General features: G+C 42.5%; 1 protein-coding gene across 4 annotated transcripts; it reads left to right on the plus strand.

Annotated features, from left to right (window-relative positions):
- The first annotated feature begins 1336 nt into the window (after positions 1-1336).
- On the plus strand, positions 1337-5219 carry LOC137250393 (probable isoaspartyl peptidase/L-asparaginase CG7860). 4 transcript variants are annotated; one of them, XM_067783102.1, is made up of 3 exons: positions 1337-1420; positions 1780-1816; positions 3833-5219. In XM_067783102.1, the coding sequence occupies exon 3, from the start codon at positions 3855-3857 to the stop codon at positions 4842-4844; it is 990 nt and encodes a 329-aa protein (XP_067639203.1). In that variant the 5' UTR covers positions 1337-1420; positions 1780-1816; positions 3833-3854; the 3' UTR covers positions 4845-5219. The 4 variants fall into 4 exon arrangements, with proteins under 4 accessions (XP_067639203.1, XP_067639202.1, XP_067639205.1 ...); XM_067783101.1 differs by lacking the exon at positions 1337-1420 and having other exon boundaries at positions 3813-5219; XM_067783104.1 differs by lacking the exons at positions 1337-1420; positions 1780-1816 and adding an exon at positions 1917-2122.
- The last annotated feature ends 20420 nt before the right edge of the window (positions 5220-25639 follow it).

Here is a 25639-nt window from a genome sequence, read left to right on the forward strand (position 1 = left end):
TTTGAGATGCCATTTGTTTGTTTCCATTTCATTTTGACATTTTGTCATACAAATTGACATTTATTTAGAAATAAATTTCAACGCTGATTATGATGCCAGATTTTATGCGCCAAGTGGAGTATAATCGTGGCTAAGTTGCGAAGTTTACGCCAAGTCAAGTCAAGTCTATGCTAAGTATCAGTAATGGGGGCTTTAAGCTGGAGACATTGGTGCTTTATCGGTAACCGTATCGGTAACCTTTTAACAGCTGATTCGACCAACCTTATGAGAATCAATGCAATCGATTATTGGTGCCGCTAAGGTCGTAACCGTATCGTAGCCAACCAATTGGCTTTTGGTTAACCGTAGTAACGATAAAGAGCTGATTACGTTAGGGATACGGATACAGCGATACGACATACGGCACCAATGACTCCGGCTTAACATACCCACAAACATAAATAAAAATTCAATGTATTTTGTTTTTGTAAATTCGATGGACAAATGTCAAAGTCGTACTGCGCCGAAAGTTGATGTATCAAACCAAATAAAAAAAGTATGATCAGCTGTCCCATGCTGCCACCATTGTTTACTATATAGTTTGGCAGCTTAAGTAGAGGTTATGTTGCGAATAGGGTGGAAGGCAGTGGACTAGGCAGTCGAATGTCATATAATGAAGGAATGGTGTTCGGAGTTTTTTCAAAGTTAAAAAAAAAAATGATAAAAGCTTTAATATAAATAAAACTATTGTTTTAATAACAACAAAAACGCCATATATATTCTGTATACATTAATTGGCAAGGATTATCTCACTTTAAAATTTGAATTAAATAATCTAAAGTGTTTTTTTGAAACTGAGTCGAGAACTGTGCGTGTGAATGTCCGAATTTCCACCGATCAGCTGTTAGTTGCGCTACTTAGTAAAATTTACAATGGCTGCCACCTTGCATCGTTCCGCCATGTCTACTTGGTAAAATTTACAATATCATTATATTTTTTGTTCATAATTATTTGCTGTTATGGTGCGATAAGAAACATTGTTTACTATATAGTTTGGCAGCTTAAGTAGAGGTTATGTTGCGAATAGAGTGGAAGGCAGTGGGCTAGGCAGTCGAATGTCATATGATGAAGGAATGGTGTTCGGAGATTTTTCAAAGTTAAAAAAAAAAATTATAAAAGCTTTAATATAAATAAAACTATTGTTTTAATAACAACAAAAACGCCATATATATTCTGTATACATAAATTTGTAAGGATTATCTCACTTTAAAATTTGAATTAAATAATCTAAAGTTTTGTTTTGAAACTGAGTCGAGAACTGTGCGTGTGAATGTGTGAATTTTCACCGATCAGCTGTTAGTTACGCTACTTGGTAAAATTTACAATGATAAGAAATGATAAAAAGGCTGTCAATAAACCCAACTGCGCAGTTACTGCGGTTATTTAGAGCATTGTAAATTTTACCAAGTAGCGCAACTAACAGCTGATCGGTGAAAATTCGCACATTCACACGCACAGTTCTCGACTCAGTTTCAAAACAAAACTTTAGATTATTTAATTCAAATTTTAAAGTGAGATAATCCTTACATATTTATGTATACAGAATATATATGGCGTTTTTGTTGTTATTAAAACAATAGTTTTATTTATATTAAAGCTTTTATCATTTTTTTTTTAACTTCGAAAAATCTCCGAACACCATTCCTTCATTATATGACATTCGACTGCCTAGTCCACTGCCTTCCACTCTATTCGCAACATATCCTCTACTTAAGCTGCCAAACTATATAGTAAACAATGATTTAGAGTTCATCGCTCGTTCTTCCATAATCGCACTGTGAGTGATATATGTGACCTGGAATCATGAAACGACCCTTTTGTGTGAAAATAAGTTTTCGAGAAAGTTTAAAGTGGTAAAAGTCTAGTTGACGGGTCGACTGTTAATAGCGTCAACAAATATCGAGAGAGGTGTCAAAAGACGCCTATTGACCTCGACAAGAGTAATCCGACGGCGGAAAATAAAAATTGGTTTTAGTGCAGTTTACGGTACCACCCTAAAGTTGGGCCAAGATTTTCGAGTGAGGTATCAAAAGACGGTTATTAATCTCGAGAACAATAATACGAAGGCGGAAAAGAAAAATTGGTAATAGTATAGTTGGGGGGTCGACTGCTAATACGCTAACAAAAACATCGAGAGAGGTGTCAACCGACGCGTATTGTCATCAGTATTAATAATCCGAAGGCGGAAGATAAAAATGTTAACTCGTTCAATTTTTTTTGTGGGTAAAACACAACAACAACCACATGGAAATCGCCACCTTTAACTGCAAATATCTCCGGACAGATATAAAATTTTTCTTTTCCGCCTTCGGATTATTGTTCTCGAGATTAATACGCGTCTTTTGACACCTCTCTCGATATTTTTGGTAGCGTATTAGCAGGCGACCCCTCAACTAGACTATTACCTTATTTTTTATAAGCGCGGCCGAAGGCAGAAAGGTGTTCTGCGCAAAAATACTATGGATCCCACCCCCGGTTTCGGAGGGACCAGCTGGTCTTTTTTCGGTTTTTCGTTATTATCTTTTGAACGGGTGAAAAAGTTAACTTCCGCTTTCGGATTCTTGATCTAGACGTGAATACGCGTCTTTTGATACCTCACTCGAAAATTTGGCCCCAATTTCGGTGGGTACCGTAAACTGCACTATTACCAAAGTTAACCTCCGCTTTCGGATTCTTGATCTAGACGTAAATACGCGTTTTTGATACCTCACTCGAAAATTTTGGCCAAAATTTCGGTGGGTACCGTAAACTGCACTATTACCTAAAAATTGTATCTCTGTACGGGGATATTTGGGTAATTCTTTACTTTAGCTCACAACTGCTAAAACTCGACCAAAAATATCGGGAGAGGTGTCAAAAGACGCATTTTGATCCCAGAACCACGAATCCCAAAGCGGAAATTCAAAATTTTATTTCTGTCAAAAGATATTTGCAAAAAACCGAAAAAAGGCCTCGGTGCGCTCCGGAACAGGGGTGGGATCAAAAGTATTTTTGCGCAGAACACCTCGGTAATTCTATAGACAGCATGACACTGCTAATACGGGTCCAAAAATATCGAGAGAGGTGCCAGAAGACGCGTATTAATCTCGAGAACAATAATCCACAGGCGGAAAATAAAAATTGTATCTCTGTCCTTAAATATTTGCAGTTGAAGTTGGCGATCTTCATGTGGTTGTTGTAATATTGGTGTACCCACAAAAAAAAAAAAAAAATTGGGAACATAAGCAGAAAGGTGTTCTGCGCAAAAATACTATGTATATCACCCGTTTCGGAGGCACCCGCGTGTCATTTGTCGGTTTTTCGTTAATATCTTTTGAACGAGTTAAAATTTCGGATTATTAATAGTCAAGACGCGTCGCTTGATAACTCTCTCGATATTTTGGGTAGCGTAGTAGCAGTCGACCCCCATCTACATAGACCTACCTTTTGTAATTAAAATTTAAATAACTTCCCGATAAGCTACAAGCTTGAAACTTGGAATATAGTTTAGAACCCGATGACAATGCAATAATAAGAAAAAAAAAACCGATAGGTGGAGCATGGTTCGAAATATTTAAAAAAATTGTATTTTTAGTCCGATTTAGCTTTAAATGCGATTTGTGTAAAAACTAAGAAAGATAGAAAACTGCTGTTTGTTTCATTAGAAAGTTAAACTTCCTATAAGAATCATTCAAAAAGTGAAGAACGGTATTTTCGGACAATAGGGTCGTTTCATGATTCCAGGTCACATATATGTAATTAATTAGTGGTATATTTATTAACTCATGTATAAGTATTCGTATATGTTTTTCAGACACAAATTTAACACGGACAAAATGTGTACACCTATGCTGCTTGTACATGGTGGAGCTGGCAGTATTAGCGATGCCCGCGTACCCGGCAAGCTCAGGGGTATGAAAATCGCTTTGAAAGCCGGTTTGCCTCTGTTAATGCCTTCCTATGAATTTGGCGGTGTTCAGGCGGGCTCAGCATTGGATGCCGTTGTAGCGGCTGTACGAACCATGGAAGAAGATGAAAGCTTTAATGCAGGCTATGGAGCGTGTCTCAATAGCGACGGTAACGTAGAATTAGAAGCTAGTATCATGGAAGGATCTAAACTACGCGCTGGCTGTGTTACCTTGTTGCACGATATCAAATATCCGATTTCAGTAGCGCGTTGCGTTATGGAAAGAACTAATCATACCTTCTTGGGAGGCATTAGTGCACAAAAATTCGCTCTAGAACATGGTGCTATACAATTGCCAGAAGGTACGTTGGTAACAGAAAGCGCACGGAATGCATTGGAAAATTTCAAACAGCAACAAGCCGAGGGTAAAGATACAACTTATTCACCAACAGAATTGGATGAATCTGTGAAAGATCGTCCAGGCGAACCAGGTACTGTCGGAGCCGTAGCTATCGATGCAAAAGGCAATATTGCAGTTGCGACATCAACTGGTGGAATAACAGGTAAAGTGCCTGGACGCATTGGGGATACTCCACTCCTAGGCTGTGGTACCTATGCTGATAATCAATTGGGTGGCGTATCTACTACTGGGCATGGTGAAACAATAATGCGTTTCAACTTGGCACAAAAGATTTTAGCCAACATTAGATATTGTAATATGTCGGCACAGGAGGCAACAGTAACTGCATGTAATGAGATGACCGAACGCCTAGGAGGTACAGGAGGAGCCATAACTATAGGTACAAAGGGAGACATTGGAATTGCATGGACTTCTAAACGTATGGCCTGGGCATATGTACGGGACAACGAATTTATCCATGGCATAGATCACGGGAATATACTTAAGGAACCATTTTAGTTAACTACATTAAAATTATTAGGTATTTATTACCTCTTGATGCGCATTGGGGCATATCATTAAGCGGCATATTATGTTTAACGAAACGAGTCATATTTTCTCGTGCGAACCAGAATTCGTATAATATAACAGAATTCATTCACCTCAGTGACTGACTGTAGACCTGATTGCCTTTGTGAAATTTTTGGTATTATATAGGTGAATGTCAGTAACTACGAAAAGAGTGACAACGTCATACATAATCTGGCTCTAAAAATAACTGATTAAATAAATATCAACAGCACGTAGGTTATGTATGTAATTATAAATTTTTTATAGGAAGTGATTTTATTATAAAATAAACATATTGTTTCAAGAAGATGGAGGATGGAAAAAGCATAATTTTTTTCTTTTTATAGCGAGAAAAGACACTCTCCGAAGGTTTTGGAGAGTTTTATCGATATTGTTGCTGTTGTTGTAGCGGTAAGGTTACTCCCCGAAGGCTTTGGGGAGTGTTATCGATGTGATGGTCCTTTGCCGGGTACAGATCCGGTACGCTCCGGTAACACAGCACCATTAAGGTGCTAGCCCGACCATCTCGGGAACGATTTATATGGCCATATAAAACCTTCAGGCCATCCCTACCTACCCGCCCCCAAGTTCCATGAGTACCTTAGGGGCGCCAGAGCCGCGTCGGTTAGTGAAACAGGACTCGCTGCGGTAATAGTCTAGTTGAGGGGTCGACTGCTAATACGCTACCAAAAATATCGAGAGAGGTGTCAAAAGACGCGTATTAATCTCCAGAACAATAATCCGATGGCAGAAAAGATATTTGCAGTTGAAGTTGGCGATTTTCATGTGGCTGTTGTTGTGTTTGTACCCACAAAAAAAATTGTGCATCACCGTGGCGGTAGCCACCGTTATACCACACACCCGGACTGGGCATGGCGTAGCCCAGGGTTATTTTTATAAGCGCTGCCGAAGGTCGCCAACTCAGAAAGGTGTTCTGCGCAAAAATACTATGGATCCCACCCCCGGTTTCGGAGGTACCCGCGGGTCTTTTTTCGGTTTTTCGTTAATATCTTTTGAAAGAGTTAATATTTTTATTTTTCGCCTTCTTATTATTAATACTGATGTCAAGACGCGTCGTTTGACACCTCTCTAGATATTTTTGGTAGCGTATTAGCAGTAGACCCCTCAACTAGACTATTACCCTCGCCGCTCGAAGGTGAGGTTGACAATTGGGTTGCAGAAGCTATATATTGCGCTACTGAATCGATATTAGTGATCCGTTACGTTCCCGTAACACCATTAAAGTCCAGACAGTTTTTACTGAATTGTCATAAACGGGGAGATAACAGCAAACAACTGCTTGAAATAGCCCCCACTACCAGAGATCCGGCAACTATCAACTTAGGCGTTTGGTCATGATAAGCATAAGGAAGTCCGCAGCCTAATCCACACTGAGTCGATAAATACCTTCGCTAGCCCGCGCTCGGTGAGCTCCGTTATGAATATACATTTCCCAACTTTGCAGAAGAGGAAAGCTGACTACCAAATGCGACTCGAGTCCTCCGGTCCAACATCGTTCTGGATACCTTAAGAGGCTAAAGTCTGACTTGCCCAGAATCAACCACAACATACGAATTGTGTGACCTGCATGCGATTGTCCCCCACATGATTCCAACCCTGTTGAAACTGCTAGTCTCTTTGGACTTCCGTTAGAGGAGGATGACAATTTATGATTTGTCGCACCATTTTAATGTGTCGAAGCATTTTAACACAAGGCAACCGGTTCTATGTACCGGAGCGGGATATTTTTTCCCGACCAAGAGCGGCTGTTATTTCAGTGTAACCCCATTTAATTTGTTGCGTCCCTCCCGCAAATTGTCATCCTCGGAGCAATCCCTTGCAGCTGGACTGCTTCATACACTTCTGCTCCGGGAAGGTATTGAACCTAACCCCGGTCTCAGGCTGTGGTTCTGCTGCATATGTCGTATAATGATTTATCTCAGACGGTCATACTCTTGCCAGTGTGTCACGTGTAAAAAGTGGTTACACCGTTCGGGGTGTTCTGGGTTTGAACCCAACGTGCGTAGCCCCCGAAATTTCTACAAACCCTTTGAGGCACCCTGCTGCTCACGTCCAAGGACGTCCCGCGGTTCACTGTCAAGTGTACCTCCGCCACCTTCTAGCAGCAATGCTGCCCAGCAGGCCACATCAACTGTCCGCTGTTGCTCTACCAAAAAGGCGCCTCCAACTAACGCGGCCGCTGCAACCCATCACCACAATCTACGTAGCAGAGCACCAGCTTTTACACCCGTCCCTCCCCCCCTTTTCCGACACACGCACTCGCGTAAGAAGGAGTCATTAACTGGTGTCCTATCCCCGCTTCTGTTCAATTTCTATATATCAAAATCTCCTTCCCCACCAGAAGGAGGTACAATTATGCCGGCGACTGCACGATTATGGATTTTTTTTTTAATTCATCAATTGAATGGTGAGGTCCCGTTTCCATAATCGTGCAGTCGCAGGCATGATTGTAACTCCTTGGTGGGGAAGGAGATTTTGATATGTAGAAATTAAACCTCGTGCAACCTAGCATTATCACCGACAAAATCCATACCCCCCAGCGGGTTAGGGGGTTAGAATATACCCCCGGTAAGTATGCCTGTCGTAAGAGGCGACGAGGCTCTGGCGACCCCATGCTCCTCATGGAACTTGGGGTGGGGAGGGAGTTATGTCCTGAATGTTTAATGTGGCCATATAAATCGTTAATGCAGCTGCGTTACCGGAGCGTACCGGATCTGTATCCGGCAAAGGACCATCACATGGATAATACTCCCCAAAGCCTTCGGGGAGCAACCTTATCGCTACAACAACAACAACAACAAAATCCATATTGGACGTTCACTACCGACTGTGGTTCACCCAAAGATCTTAGGGGTAACGTTCGATAATACTCTGACCTTCATTATTATTATTATTATTAGGTCTGGAAGCACTGCGACATTTGTGCAGATCTATTGTGCATGACCTTTCAGCCTAATTTTGTATGTGGAGGCTTTTGTATGCTTAGGCTAAGTACCTAAAAAATAAATAAATGTAAGGCGCGATAACCTCCGAAGAGATCTAAGGCCGAGCTTCTCTTCCAATTTGCGTCGTGCTCCTCTTGATTTTCCCTACAAATTGGCCGGACGGGACCTACATGTTTTATGCCGACTCCGAACGGCATCTGCAAGGCAGATGAGTTTTCACTGAGAGCTTTTCATGACAGAAATACACCCGGAGCGCTTGCAAACCACTGCGGAGGGGCGACCCCGCGTAGAAAAATTTTCTTCTAATTGAAAAACCTTATTTCTAAAATTTTGATGTTGCTTTGCCCGGGGTGCGAACCCAGGGCATACGGTGTGATAGGCGGAGCACGCTACCATCACACCACGGTGGCCGCCGAGTCTAAGTACCTGTTCAAGCTTTTTACTCCATATCACATAGGGATTAAGAGTCACACCACCTAGATGGGATAGCCTCTGCGTAGCCAGAGCGACACAGTCGCATATAATGTGAACCGGCGTTTCATCATCCAGCTCACAGAAACGACAAATTTGGGTATCGGATATATTTAATTTACTCAGGTGATATCGTAGACCGCAGTGTCCCGTATAGTACCCAGTGAGAGTTCTTAGGTTCTCCCTGCTTAGATTAATGAGTTTGACTGATACTTTTTCTGCCGGAAGTATAAACAGTTTCGCCTGTCTTTGCCCTGGGCAGTCAATCCAGTGACGTCTGAATTGTTTTGTCTCCCTGGTGTGTGCTTTTGTGAGTCCACAAAAGGGCTCTGGGCCATAGAATGCTGCTATAGCACCCTGCCTTGCTAGGTACTCTGCATGTTCATTACCTCCATGTCCCTGATGTCCGGGAATCCATCCTAAGGTCATTAAGGATTTCAATGCAGTCATCCACTAGCTTAGATGTAACTGTGTAGGATTGCAAGGCACGCAAGGCAGCCTGGCTGTCCGACATAACGTAGATGCTCTTCGAGGATGAGCCTCTCATCTGACCTTCAAGGCGCATGCCACCGAAATTGTATCTAAAGTACAAAGCCGCAACAAAATCCTCAAGTCGCTTGCCGGCAGCACCTGGAAAAGGCTGCAGGCCTGTCAAAATGCTGTAGTAAGAACTGCCACCGAAAGTCTCCTTATGACCTCCGAACACCAAATACATAGCGAAGCCAACGAGTTAAAAAATAAAGGGCACAACGAAATGCTGAACAGGCAGTTTTTGGTAAATTGTTGGGAGACACGAGTCACCTTGGCCGAACTTCCTTCTGTATACTGTAACAGGTTAAACTCTAACTTGTCCAGAATCAACCCCGACGATGTGTCCCCACATGACATCTACCATTTTTTCAATTGTAATGTGGAACCCGCGTCTCTATCACCAATCTCCCTATGGTCCGCCCTGTTGAAACTGCCAGTTTCCTTGGACTCTCTTTAGAGCACTTTGATGACAATTTATGAGTGGGTGTGCCCATCCAATGTGGCGAAGCACTGTTAATACAACAACAACAACGTTACCTCTATGTCGGCATTGCTATTTCGTCTGCGCTTACTACATTTTGTTTTTATGTTTATTGTTGTTGTTGTAGCGTTAAAGACGCTCCCCGAAGTTTTTGGGAAGCGTTACCGATGTTGATGGTCCTTTTCCGGATATAGATCCGATACGTTGCGGCAACAAGCACCATTAAGGTACTATCCTGACCATCTTACGATCGATCTAATATGACCAAATTGAACCTTCTAGGCCATCCCCCTCCACCCCCTAGTTCCACGAGGAACTATGCTTATTGGCTCGTCATCTGAACGTACACTGTAGGATGTATTAATGCAATGCAAATTTTATCGTTGTGTTGTACTTGAGAGGGACTTCGTGACAGTTCTCCTTGCAGCAGTGCTTCGCCCCATCCATGCGATCACTCACAAATTGTCATCGATATCTTCTAACTGAGTCCTAGGAAGTAGTGCCAGAACGACGCATGAACGCAATGAACTAACATTGGCTGAATCTAGCCCGAGGACTCAGATTTAAATTCAAGCGTCTTCAAAGTTTCAACTCTACACTAACGGACTAGTAATTAGGTATGAGAAGCTAGTTAACAGTGTTGTTATTGAAGTTTATGTGGTTCTGCAAGCACCTACGGGAGTCATTTTACACAAAACACTTCTTGCGAAATCAAATCTCTTTTGCATTTACTTCAAAAGCTGAATATAAAAATAAATTTTTATACTCAGCTGAGCAGATCTCTCAGAGTATATTAATTTTGTTCGCATAACGGTACTCCGTAACGGCATAAACTAATCGAGATAGATATAGACTTCTATATATCAAAATGATCTGGGCGAAGAAAGAAATTCATTTAGCCATATCCGTCCGTCCGTCCACCCGTCCGTCCGCCTGTCCGTAAACACGACAACTTGAGTAAATTTTGAGGTATCTTCATGAAATTTGGTATGTAAGTTCCTGGGCACTCATCTCAGATCGCTATTTAAAATGAACGAAATCGGACTATAACCACTCCCACTTTTTCGATATCGAAAATTTCGAAAAACCGAAAAAGTGCGATAATTCATTACCAAAGCCGGATAAAGCGATGAAACTTCGTAGGTGTGTTGACCTTATGACGCAGAATAGAAAATTAGTAAAACCTTGGACAATGGGAGTGGCACCGCCCACTTTTAAAAGAAGGTAATTTAAAAGTTTTGCAAGCTGTTATTTGGCAGTCGTTAAAGATATGATGAAATTTGGCAGGAACGTTACTCCTATACTATATGTGCTCTTAATAAAAATTAGCAAAATCGGATGACGAACACGCCCACTTTAAAAAAAAGTTTTAAAGTAAAATGTTAACAAAAAATTTAATATTGTCACGGATATTAGCATCACTAAGCTATACCATCACTAAGGCGATGCTAAGGCCATGCCAAGCAGTATTTACGTTAATAATCAAATCAAGTATACATATATATAAGGCAGCCCAGAGAGATGTCACACACAGATGCATTTACTTATACGCCTATGTGCGCGCGACAGACTGTAAACTACAAACATTCACATCAATAATTCAATCTTTATGTATCTACATAAACGAATAAATAATTGCGTCTACACATATGTACCATGTACGAATACGTGCAGCGGAGTCAATGCGCAAACACATGCATATATCTGAGAAGTTTGAGAGCTACTGGACTAGTAGATCCTGGAAGCGCCTAAAAGATGTATACAATTGTGCAATTTTAGTTATAGCTGAGAAGTTTGAGAGCTCATGGACAATGCTAGTACATTTTGGAAAAATGCGAACGAAGAAACCAAAGGGTATAAAAGGCAACAGATGTAGAGGCGCAGGAATTCAGTTTGAGTTGAGCTATCAATCAGTTTGATTAAGCACGCGATCTGGCGGCCAATAGTAGAGTTTCATTTGAGTTATCAATCAGTTTCGTTATTAAGCCAGCGAGTAGCAAAGTATAAGTATTATTGTGAAGTACTTTAATAAAGGCCATTTTTCCATTGTTCAATATTGGAGTTATTTATTCAACAGTTTAGTGATTCGAACTTAGCAGAGGATTGCAAATAAGAGGATTTGCGGCAAATTCGTTACAATTGGTGTCAGAAGAGGAATTGTTGAATAAATTCCAGAGGACAACAAGGACATGGCAAAGTTCAGTGAATTGAAGATCCAGCAACTAAAGAAGGAGTTGGAGAGCCGTGGATTGAATACAAGCGGCGTTAAATTTGAACTTCAGGCGCGGCTACGAGAGGCAATGGAAGCAGAAGGAATTGATGTGGACGAGTATGTCTTTTATCCTGATGGGGACGAGACAACAACAAAAATTGAAGAGAAAAACGAAACATCGCAGACAATTACCAGCACAGACTTGAACATGATATTGGCTGCAATAACTGCTCAAACATCGACAGTAACATCCAAGATGGAAGCGCAAGAGGCACGTATAACAGAAATGTCATCACAAATATCCACCAACATGTCATCACAACTAGAAGAACAGAAAACGTATATGTCATCTCAACTAGAAGAACAGAAAACGTATATGTTATCACAGATGGAATCCCAAGAGACACGAATAACATCGAAGATTGAAGCACAGGAAACACAAATTTCTTCACAACTTGAAGAACAGAAGACGTATATGGTATCCCAACTGGAATCGCAGGAAACCCGTATAACATCACAATTGGAAGAACAGAAGACATATTTGGCATCTCAACTGGAAGCGCAAGAGGCACGTATATCTGAAATGTCGGCACAAATTTCGGAACAGGTATCATCGCAGCTCTTTGTGAAACTGGAAAAGCAGGATGCAAAAATTTTACAACTCGAGGACAAAATTGATGCCGAAATAGAAGCGTTAAAAGGTCGTATGGAGCAGTTACAACTAAACCGCCCAGCTGTTTCAGCAAGCAATCCAAAGGTAAAAACACCATCATTTGACGGTTCTGTTCCTTTTCAGGTCTTTAAGCTACAGTTTGAGAAGACCGCAGCAGTGAACCAATGGAATGCTGAAGATAAAGTTGCAGCTCTGTTCGTGGCACTGAAAGGGCCTGCCGCGGAAATCTTACAGACCATCCCAGAGTACGAGCGGAACCACTACGAAACATTGATGAGCGCTTTAGAGAGACGTTACGGAAGCGAGCATAGGAAACAGATATTCCAAATTGAGTTGCAAAACCGCTACCAAAAAGCAAATGAGACATTGCAGGAGTTTGCTTCAGATATTGAAAGATTGGCTCATCTTGCAAATGCAGACGCACCCGCGGAATACACTGAAAGGGTAAAAATCCAGAGCTTCATAAATGGCATACGAGATGTGGAAACGAAGCGGGCTACATATGCGAATCCAAAACTAACGTTTGCTGAAACGGTATCGCATGCACTGACTCAGGAAACAGCCTCACTTTTGAGTAAGCCAGCGTACAAAGCTCATCGCGTGGTGGAAGTGGAAAAGCCAGACTGGGTAGACGCAATTTTGGAAGCATTGAAGGGTACGCAGCAGAAGAATAATGATGCAGTCAAATGCTTGCGCGTTATTGCAACACCAACCCTAATAGTTCCAACAATGTGGGTGGCCGTAAACGCAAAGCTGGCGGAAATGAGCAAGAGCGTGTCGAATGTAAAGAACGAAAACTTGCCCCGGCTATTGAATGTCCTGTGATATCTGTGTCGCAAATTGGAAGGAAATTAAGCAGTCTTACCGTCAGAGGGAATGTGGATGGTAAAGAGCGTGTACTGACTGTAGGTACGGGGGCATCTCATTCCTTGATTCGATCTGATTTGGTCTACAGGAGAGTAAAGTCATTACCTGGAGCAAGGTTGCGTACGGTCACAGGCGAATATAATCAAGTCCAAGGCGAAGTGGTATGTGAGGTATTAATTGGGAAAGTCATGGTTCTACACAAATTCGTTATGGCGGAGATCGTTGATGAAGTCATATTGGGAGTGGACTTCTTGGTTGACCATGACGTCAGGATCGATATGCGGAGAAAAATTATGCGCTATAAGATCCAGGACATACCACTTAACTTTAGTTTGGAAAAAGGGTTCAGCAGTAATCGGGTACTGGTGGAAAAGACTCGACAAAGACCACGAAAGTCAAAGGCAAAGGTTGATGGAACAAATGGGCCAAACAAATCAAAACCGAAGGTACCTGTGTGAGAAACACTGGCATTGAAAAGCCCTAACGGACCTACTAAAACGAAGAAAGAATGCAAGGGTGGTTTCAAGCCAAGGCACACTACTGTTGTGAAGCGTCGGAACGATACTGATTATGCAAAACAAATCCGTCCAGCGCAAGCTCTGCGAAGTAGTTCTTCATTGGCCGAGCAACATAGTGCGAGGGAACGATCGAGGATAATGAGTAGTAAGATGAAACACAGGTACGACAAGGAAAATAATTCGGAAGGCTTCCGGGAGGGAAATTTGGTACTGTTATACAACCCTCACCGGCGGAAAGGTGTTCCATCCAAATTTCGGTGCAGTTGGGAAGGCCCGTACAAAGTTGTGAAGAAGATCAGTGATACCATCTACCGCATACAAACCACTGGGAAACCACGGATTAGAAGAGTGGTACATTTGGAGATGCTAGCGGCAGTTAGATCGGGAGATTTGTCTGATCGGGACGATGAGACTTAGGTGGAGGGCAGTGTCACGGATATTAGCATCACTAAGCTATTTTTTTTATTTTTTAAGCTATACCATCACTAAGGCGATGCTAAGGCCATGCCAAGCAGTATTTACGTTAATAATCAAATCAAGTATACACATATATGAGGCAGCCCAGAGAGATGTCACACACAGATGCATTTACTTATACGCCTATGTGCGCGCGAGAGACTGTAAACTACAAACATTCACATCAATAATTCAATCTTTATGTATCTACATAAACGAATAAATAATTGCGTCTACACCTATGTACCATGTACGAATACGAGCAGCGAAGAGTCAATGCGCAAACACATGCATATATCTGAGAAGTTTGAGAGCTACTGCACTAGTAGATTCTGGAAGCGCCTAAAAGATGTATACAATTGTGCAATTTTAGTTATAGCTGAGAAGTTTGAGAGCTCATGGACAATGCTAGTACATTCTGGAAAAATGCGAACGAGGAAACCAAAGGGTATAAAAGGCAACAGATGTAGAGGCGCAGGAATTCAGTTTGAGTTGAGCTATCAATCAGTTTGATTAAGCACGCGATCTGGCGGCCAATAGTAGAGTTTCATTCAGGCATGCTTAACCAACGAAACGATATCATTTCGTTACGATAATCAACGTTAATAAACGAAACGAAGTCATTTCGTTTCGTTTATTAACGTTAAGATCGTCAAATTAACGAAATGATTTCGTTTCGTTTTCTGCCATATCAAAACGAAATCAAATCGTTTATGTTGATTATTAATTTCAAACTATGCTGGCAAAGCTGATTGATGGCGGAGTCATTAAAGGTGAAAGCATTAGCCAAGCTGATTGCAACTTTTCTCATGAATTTTGACAGTACGAACATTTCTCAGAGTATTTTTGACATTACCACCAACGAATTACACAAACAAATTACATAGAGTTTGTGTGTGTAGGTGCGCTCGTTGTTGCCACCTTACGGCTTCACCATGGCTATAGCATTGCCAGCACAATTCAAACATAAAGTATCACGTTTTCGTTAACGTTTTTAACGTTAACGAAAGCTTTTCGTTTCGGTTAAAAACGAGATACAATTTATCTTGATAATTTCTTTATCGATAATATTTCGAAGTGTTTCAACGGAAACGGTGGAAATTTTTTGATAAACGATTAGCTTAACGTTAAGGTGCATCCCTGGTTTCATTTGAGTTATCAATCAGTTTGGTTATTAAGCTAGCGAGTAGCAAAGTATAAGTGTTATTGTGAAGTACTTTAATAAAGGCCATTTTTCCATTGTTCAATATTGGAGTTATTTATTCAACAGTTTAATGATTCGAACTTAGCAGAGGATTGCAAATAAGAGGATTTGCGGCAAATTCGTTACAATATCTTTACAGTATATAAGTAAAATATGTCAGCATTCAACTCTAGTAATGATATGGTGCAACAAAATACAAAAATAAAAGGAAATTCCAAAATGGGTGTGTCTCCGCCCTTTTTCATTTAATTTGTCTAGAATACTTTTAATGCCATAAGTCGAACAAAGATTTACATATCCTTGTGAAATTTGGTAAGGGCATAGCTTCTATGACGATATCGAAAATTTCGAAAAGTGAAAAAAATTCCATAATTCTATACCAAATACGAAAAAAGGGATGAAACATGGTGATTGGATTCGTTTTTTGATGCAAAATACAACTTTAGAAAAAACTTTGTAAAATGGGTGTGACACCTACCATATTAAGCAGGGCGAAATCAAAAGCCCTTGGAATCATGGCAGGAATACGGTTCGTGGTATTACATATATAAATAAATTAGCGGTACCCGACAGATGATGTTCTGGCACCTTGGTCCACATTTTGGTCGATATATCGAAAACGCCTTCACATATAGAACTAAGGGCCACTCTCTTTTAAAGCCCTTTTTAATACCTTTAATTTGATACCCATAACGTGCGAACACATTATGGAGTCACCCCAGTTACACCTTTATGGCGATATCGCTAAAAGCCGTCCACCAGTAGAACTATGGCCCACTGCCTTTTAAAATACATTAACATCTTTCATTTGATACCCATATCGTACAAACACATTCCAGGGTTACCCTAGGTTCATTTTCCTACATGGTGATTTCCCCTTATTTGATAAGGGATGAAGGAATATCGCTCCAAAAAACTTCACTCTTGGTCTACAATTTGGTCGATATTTCCCAAACGTATGTGATATTGAATTAAAAACCACTTATAAACCATCTAAGAAACCCTACGAAACCAACGCAGCTTAGCTCTCAGCTGAGTATGTAATGTTCGGTTACACCTGAACTTAGCCTTCCTTACTTGTTCTGCTGCATTTTATTGACTGAGCAATTTTTGTGGTAAGAGTTGCATTGAAGGAAATCGAAAATTATATGTTGGTTAATGAATGTGAGGCAAATTAATTGAGCAGTATTTTGAATTTTTGCCTCAGTGAAAAAAAAGAAAAGTACCAATATCGTGGCTACTGAATAAAAAGGACCAAAATTGAAAAAAAGGACAGGCGGACCACATAGGGTTGGAAGGGACCATTTTTGGTCCATATGTACCAAAGTTGCAACCGTGATTGTATCAAAGAACTATGCCTGAGCAAATTCTTGGGCGAATTAGGCTCGGTTTATCAGTAGTTGCTTAAGCTAAGCTTAAACTCTAGTCAAATTTAAACTCAAGTTAAACTACTGTTTAAGGCCGTCTTTTGGGTATGCTGTTTGGTGCGGCAACATTGGTTTTTTTATTATCTGGATAATTTGAAGATACGGCGACAGCTGGATTTTGTTTACCCAACAAACATGGAAAAAAATTCTCCGGCGAAATATATATCTAGTTCCGGAAGTGATATCCACCATCATTATTTAATTATTTTAAACCAGATAGTTCTCGAGTTGATGTCCAACTTCATTCTCCAGTCTTCCATACAAACTACAAATTCTCAAATTTCAAGTCGGTTTTTCTTGGTGTTTCGGGTTTTATTATTAATTTAACAAATGACAATCAAAAGTAATTTATCTTTAATAATTTAAAAAAAATAGAAAATGCCAGAAAAATGTAAATTTTTATTTTTGCAGCATTTGTAGCAAAATATAATATGGATTTTTTTTTAAATGAGCACATATTTGTCTGGGTGCAACATCTATGAATATTTGCGCCTGCATTTTATCTTGATTTTCCTTAAAGTAAGAAAGGAGACGCCTGGTAACCATTTTAACAATTTTTGTAAAAGACGTAATATTTTTTTGGGTCTGCTGACTGATTTTCTTTATTAAAACAAGTGACCCTGTGTGAAGAGGAAATAATTATTATTTCTTTAAACGAAATTGTGACTCCATTAAGTTTCTGTGTGAACTTGGTATAAGACTATGGCCATTGTGTCGATGGCTTCGAAAGATGAAACATGTATAAGCTTACATGCGCTTGCGCTAATCAAATATTCACAATCATGAACGAATGTCTAAAGATCACGTAATGCCACAACCGTGTATTTGTAATTTAATTTATGAAAAAAGTTACTGTCAAATGACGTAACGCTTTTGAAGTTTTTAGGTTTCTTCAATTATTATTTTTCTTTGAATTGTCATTGACGATTTTTCTTAACGAACAAAAATTTTAAATTCGTAAAAGTTGATTATTTCCTTGCGATTGTTTATTATTTTCAATCAAATTCTAAGAACTTTTAATCGTTTGTGGTGATGCATAGTATTCGGTCCAGTTCAGGAACCTAACATCAAAACCAAAGAATAATTAATTAAGGGATGCCGCAGGGCGTGTTCCATCCTCACTCTTGTGTAATTTTTACATACTATTTATCGAAGCTGCCTTTCCCGCCAGAAGTGCTTCTACCATAGTTTTCTACGCCAATGATTACACGATACTTGCAACAGGTCCTCCCCTTTCATCTATGCACTTTGCTGTAAAACTAACAAGTACCGTCCTAATCTTTTGTGTTTTCGCCTTATGAAATTTCGCATTATCATCGGCCAATTCTTCAGCGACCATATTCACCACGTGACCCAAAAAAGCGTCGGAAATGTCGTAGCCGATAAATGCCAGGCGAACGCCGTCCACAGAGTCCAATATCCGAATCTCCCAGTTGAAGAAAGCCAAGCCCCATGGAATCACTCTGGCACAACTTCCAGCTGAATACCGTATAGGTAAAACTCTTATCTATCCAGAATCAACTCCTATATACATAATGTTTGTCCTGTATGTACTAGAGATATACGCCGCCGACAAACGCCGCCGCCGAATGTCAAAAATATCAGCGCGACGGCGGCGGCGGCGGCGTCCGGCGCGTTACTATATTTTCTCGTTTAAGACAGTTTAAGCCATTTATTGTTCATGTCGAAACTTGGTCGGATATGGTGGAAAGTGGTATCAAGAGATGCGCATCACTGCCAGTTATAAGAAACTACTTGCGAAATTTAACTCTTTCTAATTGCTCAAAAGTTATTTAAAAAAAACAGGTGCTTTCGATGTCAGCTTAACACGGACTTTGCGTCGCTCAATATACCAAGTTATTAAAACAAAACACTGAAAGAAAAGTTTGCATATTTTTTTTCTAAAGATTAATAATGAACAATGAATTCAAATAAAATGACCCACGGCGAACATGTTTTCAAATTATCCTCAAGTTGTTAAAAAAGCAAATTACATAAAAAAGGTGCCGATTTTTTAAAATTTTATATTGCGATTGGCTGAAAGAATTAGCGAAATCAGTTATGCAAAATCCTTTAGTAGGTTCTAGGGGCATAAACACCCCTTTGAAATGATTCTTACCTCTACTTAAGTTGAGGATATATGTACGTATGAGAAAGGTTTGAAAAATCACTCGGGCTTACATTCAAACATCTGTTGTTTATTTGCGAAACTATACAAAGCGTCTGAAATGTTAATTTTGATTTTCACACTTCATGCTTCAACACCCAAGTCTCCCGGTTTAACATTTCCTAAAGTTGGCGGCGCTATCCAAAACTAGTCCCTTGGAGTGAATCACATTGATTATAGCCTATCAACCAAGTTTAAATATCACCTTCTCGTTACGGCTCCTTTTACAAATGTGAATACATAGGCACATATATTTACCACGTGAGGCTTTGTACTTCGCAAGAACACTCAAAGTGGTGAAGTAAAAGCTTTCCCAAGACAGTCGAACTAATGGCCGTGTGTGCTACTACCATAATGTAATGGGCAGTCGAACTAGTCTGAAGCTACGCGGTCATCCATAATGAGCTCTTATATCATAAGGCCGGAAAACAGCAGTGAACATCTTTCAACTTAAAATAGGTCGACTTTCATTCTAAAATATCGTTTTGATTTAACGAAGACTTGAAATCAATGTTGTGAACACAAAAGTCTGCAAACTTTGGTCTACATTTTAAAAATCTTATACACGATCCTTGTAAAATTTTAATTATGTAGATGCGCCGAGGATTATACGATTTTCAACCATGAGTTACGCAATGACATCCACTTAGACTGCTTATGATTTCGCGGCATCCTTGGCCGAATAGTCACTCCCTAACGTTTCAAGGTGTTTCTCTAGTGTAGCTCGGAAGCATAGCGCGACAAAAACATCCGTTAGAAATTCTTCGGGGCTACACCTAGAGCTCCTAGGAAAGTGACGTCGAGGAAGGTATGAGTTCGAAGTCGCAGTCATTTGGCTTCTGTGTTGGCATATGGTGTGAGGGTCAGGAGGCGTGGTAGCGACTGGTTGACTGTTCGCACATCGGGAATTGTAGCTCTTATAGCCGAGAAAACTGGAGGCGCCTTGTGCCACAAGAGTCATAAGTCTTAATACACAATTAATAGCAACCGTAAAGCCGCTTTTGTGTGCGACCACCAAGGAGCCACAAATGATTTAAAGAAATTGTGTTCGCGACGATTATTAGGAGTTCACCCCAGGTGAAACTACGCCTTGCACGAGATATATCTACAAACAAAAGCGTGACCATTTTATGTATTTGTATTTCTTTTCAGCAGACGCAGGAGTACCAATTCCAAATACCGGGGTTAGGTTCGAATCCTCTCTGGAGTAAGTGAACGAGGGACAGTGCCTCCGTAAGGAGCTACTCCTGAAAATTTTTGAATGATCTTTTGAAGCAAAAACCCCGGATCTTTCCGAAATGGCCAAAACGTTGATTAAATACGTACAAACAAAACCTTTCCTAAATATTATTTTTTTAAATAGAAAAATCAAGGTTTTTAAAGTAAGAACGCCGGCGTATGCCGACCACGCCGCCGCCGCCTATATATAATAGAGCCTACGCCGCCGCCGCCGATAAAGTGATCGGCGTAAACCTCTAGTATGTACGACACCAACCACCTTTTCAGTTCCAATGTGGAACCAACGCCTTTAACTTAGGTTAGGTTAGGTTGGGGTGGCTGCCCGAGGGCACACTTAGGCCAGTAGTACTAGGCCCGTTGTGATACCACGAAAAACACCGTTACCTCTCCTCTTCGAACCATTTTGAGGACCTGATGAAATCTACCAGGTCCTTGACGTCATGCTCCACAACCTGACTCATAGTATCAAGAAATGGAGCTCCCAGAAAGCGCTGCCGTGCTCCGCTTAGCGCTGGGCAGTTGCAAATGAGGTGAACCACCGTTTCCTCCTCCTCATCTTCTTTACAACTCCTACAGCAACGACGATAAGGCGCTCCTAGCCTTTCTGCATGCCTACCTATGAGGCAATGACCCGTTAGTGCCCCTACAAGTGTGGAAATTGTATCCCTTCTTAGGTTGTAAACGTGACGGGACCTTTTAGGATCCCATTTAGGCCAGGTTTCTTTCGACGTTCGACATCCCGGTGTTTGTAGCCATCTTTCGTCGGCTTGACGGTAGATGTGCTCTTTTAGCATTAGCTTGCATGTGGACAGGGGCATACCTAAGCGTTCTTGTCCAGGAAGAACCTGCTTGGTTGTACCCTGCCTAGCGAGTTCATCTGCAATACAGTTTCCCTCGATATCCCTATGTCCAGGGACCCATGTGAGGTGTACACGGTTCTGTTGAGCCATCTCTTGAAGAGATCGGCGACAGTTTAGTGCTAGTTCAGAATTGAACGAGTGGGAGCCCAGAGATTTTATGGCAGCTTGGCTGTCGCTGAAGATAAAAATTTCTTTGCCGACAATGTATGTCCCTATCCTAGCTGCGGCTTCCATTATGGCTGCAACTTCTGCCTGGAATACACTGCAGTGGTCGGGTAGTCTGAATGAGAGCTGGAGGTCAAGGTCCCTTGAGTATACTCCACCCCCAACTCTCCCGTTTAGCTTGGAGCCGTCCGTGTATATGGAAATGCTGTTGCCCATAGCAAGGCACTTGTCCGACTCCGTCCAGTCATCCCTGCTGGGTATGTTTATCTTAAAGTTGGTTTCCGCAACTGTTGTGGTCGCACAGCGATCCGTGCTAGGAGGGAGAAAACTGTATTTGTTTAGTATACTTGAGTGTCCTGTGGTACTGTTGTTCCAGCACGACAACTCCCTTAGACGCAGGGCTGACGTTGCCGCTGCTCGATGACCAGCCAGATCCAGTGGAAAGATGTCAAGAATGACCTGAAGAGCTTCGCTAGGCGTTGTTCTTAGAGCCCCGCTTATGCTTATCATGCTGGATCTGTGGACTTTACCCAACAAGTTTAGGTTTGACGCCTTGCTCAAGGCTGGCCACCATACGACTACCCCATACAGCAGTATGGGTCTAAAAATCGCGGTATAAATCCATCTGCATATGTTGGGGGTGAGTCCCCATTTTTTGCCAATGGCTCTTTTACACGTATATAATGCAATGTACGCTTTCTTTTGTCGCTGGATAACGTTGTCCTTCCAGTTCAGCTTTTTGTCTAAAACTACGCCTAAAAATTTGGCTTTATCTGCCAGGCTTAGGCGCACCCCATTTAGTTCAGGTAGGTTCAACGATGGTATTTTGTATCGTTTAGTATATAAGACAAGCTCTACTTTATCGGAGTTGACGCTAAGTCCACATCGGGAAGCCCACAAGGAAACCTCTCGCAATGCTACCTGCATCAAGTCGCACAAAGTTGGAGGAAACTTGCCTCTGTAGATAATCGCTAGGTCATCAGCATATGCCACGACCTTCCCGCTCCCCCAACTAGTATCTCTTAATAGCGAGTTTACCGTTAGGTTCCATAGTAAGGGGGAAAGGACACCACCCTGGGGCGTGCCCCTTGCGACAAATCGTGTTACCTCAACCTTCCCCAGTGAGGAGAGCACTTTCCTTCCCCTGAGCAGTTGATCAATTAGTCCCACTAGGGGTCTATTTACGTCCAGATCAGTTAAAGCAATGTTAACGGCGTTTGGACTTATGTTGTTGAATGCTCCTTCAATGTCTAGGAAGGCCACAAGACAATAATCCTTTTCGAACAAGGATGTTTCTATAGTAGAGACTAGGCTGTGTAGCGCAGTCTCCGTAGATTTACCTTTGGTGTACGCGTGTTGATAGTCCGAAATGAGATTCCTATCAATGCTTGTAGTGAGAAAATCGCTAACTATTCTCTCTAGGGTCTTGAGTACGAAGGATGAAAGACTGATAGGTCTATAGTCCTTCGGCTCGTAATGAGAGGCTTTGCCTGCCTTAGGAATGAATATGACCGTGGCGCTCCTCCATGCACACGGAATATAGTTCATAGCCAAACAAGCGGTATATATGTGCCGCAGCCAGTTGGCTGATACCTCCAAGGAGTAGATAAGTTGAGCGGGTACAATCCCGTCTGGTCCAGCAGCCTTAAAAGGTTTAAAACTTTTGACTGCCCTCCTCACTCTCTCCTCAGTGATGGGTATATTCACAGCTTGGTTTGCTGCAGGTACTTCCGGTGCGTTTGTCATATTTCCCGGGAAATGTGTGTCCAGGAGCAGCTCTAGAGTTTCCCCTTCTGTGCTGGTCCAGGTACCATTCGGTCTCCGCAGAAAGCTAATAGCTGTTTGCGTCTTAGAAAGCACGCACCGTAGCCTGGATGTGTCCACGACACTTTCGACTCCAGTGCAGAAGTTTCTCCATGAAGTTCTCTTCGCTTGTCTCAGGACTTTTTTGTAGGTTCTTAGTTTGTCCTTGTATTCTAGCCATTGTGACCCGTTATCAAGGAATTTGGCTTTGTTAAACTGTTCTCTACAGGATTTACGAAGTAGGTCCAGATCATGGGACCACCAGTGAGGTTTACGCTTACCGCGCGGTTTTGGCAATGGACAGGCCTGTTCTAAGGCTTTTGAGAAAGCCGATGTGAAGGTTTCTACCAGACCCTCTAGCTCCATCGTTGATGAGAGGCTTTGTGGGGGCAGTTCTGGTAGTTCTCTTGCTAACAGCTCATTATGTAGTTCCCAGTTTGTATTACGTGGGTTACGTCTCGCAATGGGCTGATCGACGAAGAACTCTAACATTACTTCAATATAGCGGTGGTCTGAAAAGGAATGTTCCTCAAGAACACGCCATTTTTTAACCCACCCATAAACGCTTTCGCTACAAATAGTGAGGTCAATAACCTCTCTACGGTTTTTAGTAATAAAAGTTGGTTCATTACCTACATTGCAAACTACAAGGTTAGTTGTTAAAAGGTACTCAAAAAGTGACTCACCCCGAGTGTTTATGTCGGAACTACCCCACTGCACGTGGTGGGCGTTTGCGTCTGTCCCAATTAACAGATGGCTTGAGTCGGCCACCAGATCCTTTACCGTCTTTTGCGGAGGAGGTTCCTCTGCGTCGTACGGCATATAAACGGGGGCTAGCGTTAATTGGGTGCCTCCGCTTGACAAACTGGCCGCTGTGACGTCACCATTGCTATAATTAGGCAAGAGAAAGATATTTAGCTCAGACTTTACTAAAATGCATGTTCTCACTTTACCTTCATCTGCAGCTCGGATGAGCTTAAACCCAGTGGCCCCCAATCCGCAAATCCTTGAGTTGTTCACCCAGGGTTCTTGGATAAGGACCACTTCGACGTCGCCTTTAGAAAGGCGACTGATGAGAGCAGCCGAGGCTGCCTTACTTTTGTGCAGGTTTATCTGGAGCAACCTCAGCCTGAGCTTGCTCAGACTCCCCTGCCTCCATCACCGTGATGTTGGGATCCTCTCCGTCGCTATCCAGCAGAGCATCCTCCATCGACAAATTGCCCAGAGCCCCTGCGCAATTTGACGTGGCGGAAACCAGGCTTTCGGCGTCGGAGATTTCCGCTTCCACTTCGGGTGCCTCAATGTCCGTGTCCAAAGAGGCACTCGAAAGGGATGCGCGCTGTGCGTCCCCACGGTATACGTGAATTACGACCTCCCCGAGGCCGTAAAACACTCTTCCTTTGCTTCGTCTAAGGGGCTCGAGAGCTTCCTTATTCAGGGCTAACACGACCTGTCTCCTAGGTCCTTCAGCGTCCTCGACTTGGATGACACTCCAGTCCTGCGTTGGGAGAGCCGGGTTCATCAGTTGCAGCATCCTGAGAATTCTCTCAGGTTCTGCTGGAACCGCTGGAACCCATGCCCTGGCCCTTGGCCGAGCCGGAATGTCCTTCCAGTCAACGACCTCGATAATCGCCCCGGGATAGACTTGTCCCAGCTTTGCGGCTGCTGCCTTGTAGAGCGCAACAGACCTTGCGTCCTCGCAAGCGAGTACCTTGATTTGGCCCTGGTACCATCCTGCATCAGAACCTCGCGGCGGACTACCCGGAGACTCCATCAGCACGTCGAGAACGGCGTTGCCGATTTCATTCCGGACGTACGGCCACTGGTCTTTAGGGATTGCACCACGGTCATTCCCTCGGTCCAGGATTCCTATAAGGATCCGGCCCTTGGCTACCTCGGCAAAGCTGGGTTTGGCTACCGCGGGGTGATTCTGGTGCCTTTTCGGCGGTGGTTTGATATCCTCATCGGACCTTTGACGTTTATATGGGGTTGCGCTTGTTGGCAGAGAACCCCGAAAATTCGGCAGTAGAGCTCGCGCCCTTTCCACCGAATTCCTGGCGCTCTCTGACAGCGTTTCCAGCGGAACACCCTCATACCTTGACAGGACTTTTGCAGCCTTTCTTTTGTTCCTGTGGAACGATCCCTTGTGGGAATCTTCTTGAGAAGGGGTCCGACCCGTAGTTGCCCTCGCGGTCGTACCCCCGGATGATGTCTTCATTATGGCTCCTTTCTCCTTTGGCTCAGTGTGACCAGATCGCGGGACCCCTGTCACAGCCGTGGGGAGAACAGTCGCCATACCGGCGTCAGACGGGCGCCCAGCATCAGCAGGCGCGTCAGTGTTCGCCGTTGCCAGCGCAACTACCTTCGCCGCCATACTGGTGCTTGCCCCCGTCCGATCACCTAAGACTGTGTTGACTGAGGTTGCCCTCTTGTCGTCCATGGGGAGCCGACCCGTCGTTTCCAACGCAGTCGCTCCCCCGGTTAAGGTAGCTGTTGCGGCCCCGTTTTCCCTTGGCTCGGAGTGGCCAGGTCCAGAGACCCCTGCCACAGCCGTGGGAAAAAAGATTGCCGTTCCGGCGCCTTTAACTTTCTTTGGTGCAAAATTGTTGAAACACCAAGTTTCCGTGGAATTCTGTTAGAGGATATAGCAATTTCTGAGTGATCGCACCCATTGGATGGGGCAAAGCACTGCCACAACAACAAC

This window comes from Eurosta solidaginis, chromosome 4 (genome assembly GCF_040869045.1).
Source record: "Eurosta solidaginis isolate ZX-2024a chromosome 4, ASM4086904v1, whole genome shotgun sequence".
NCBI classification, from domain to species: Eukaryota; Metazoa; Arthropoda; class Insecta; order Diptera; family Tephritidae; genus Eurosta; species Eurosta solidaginis.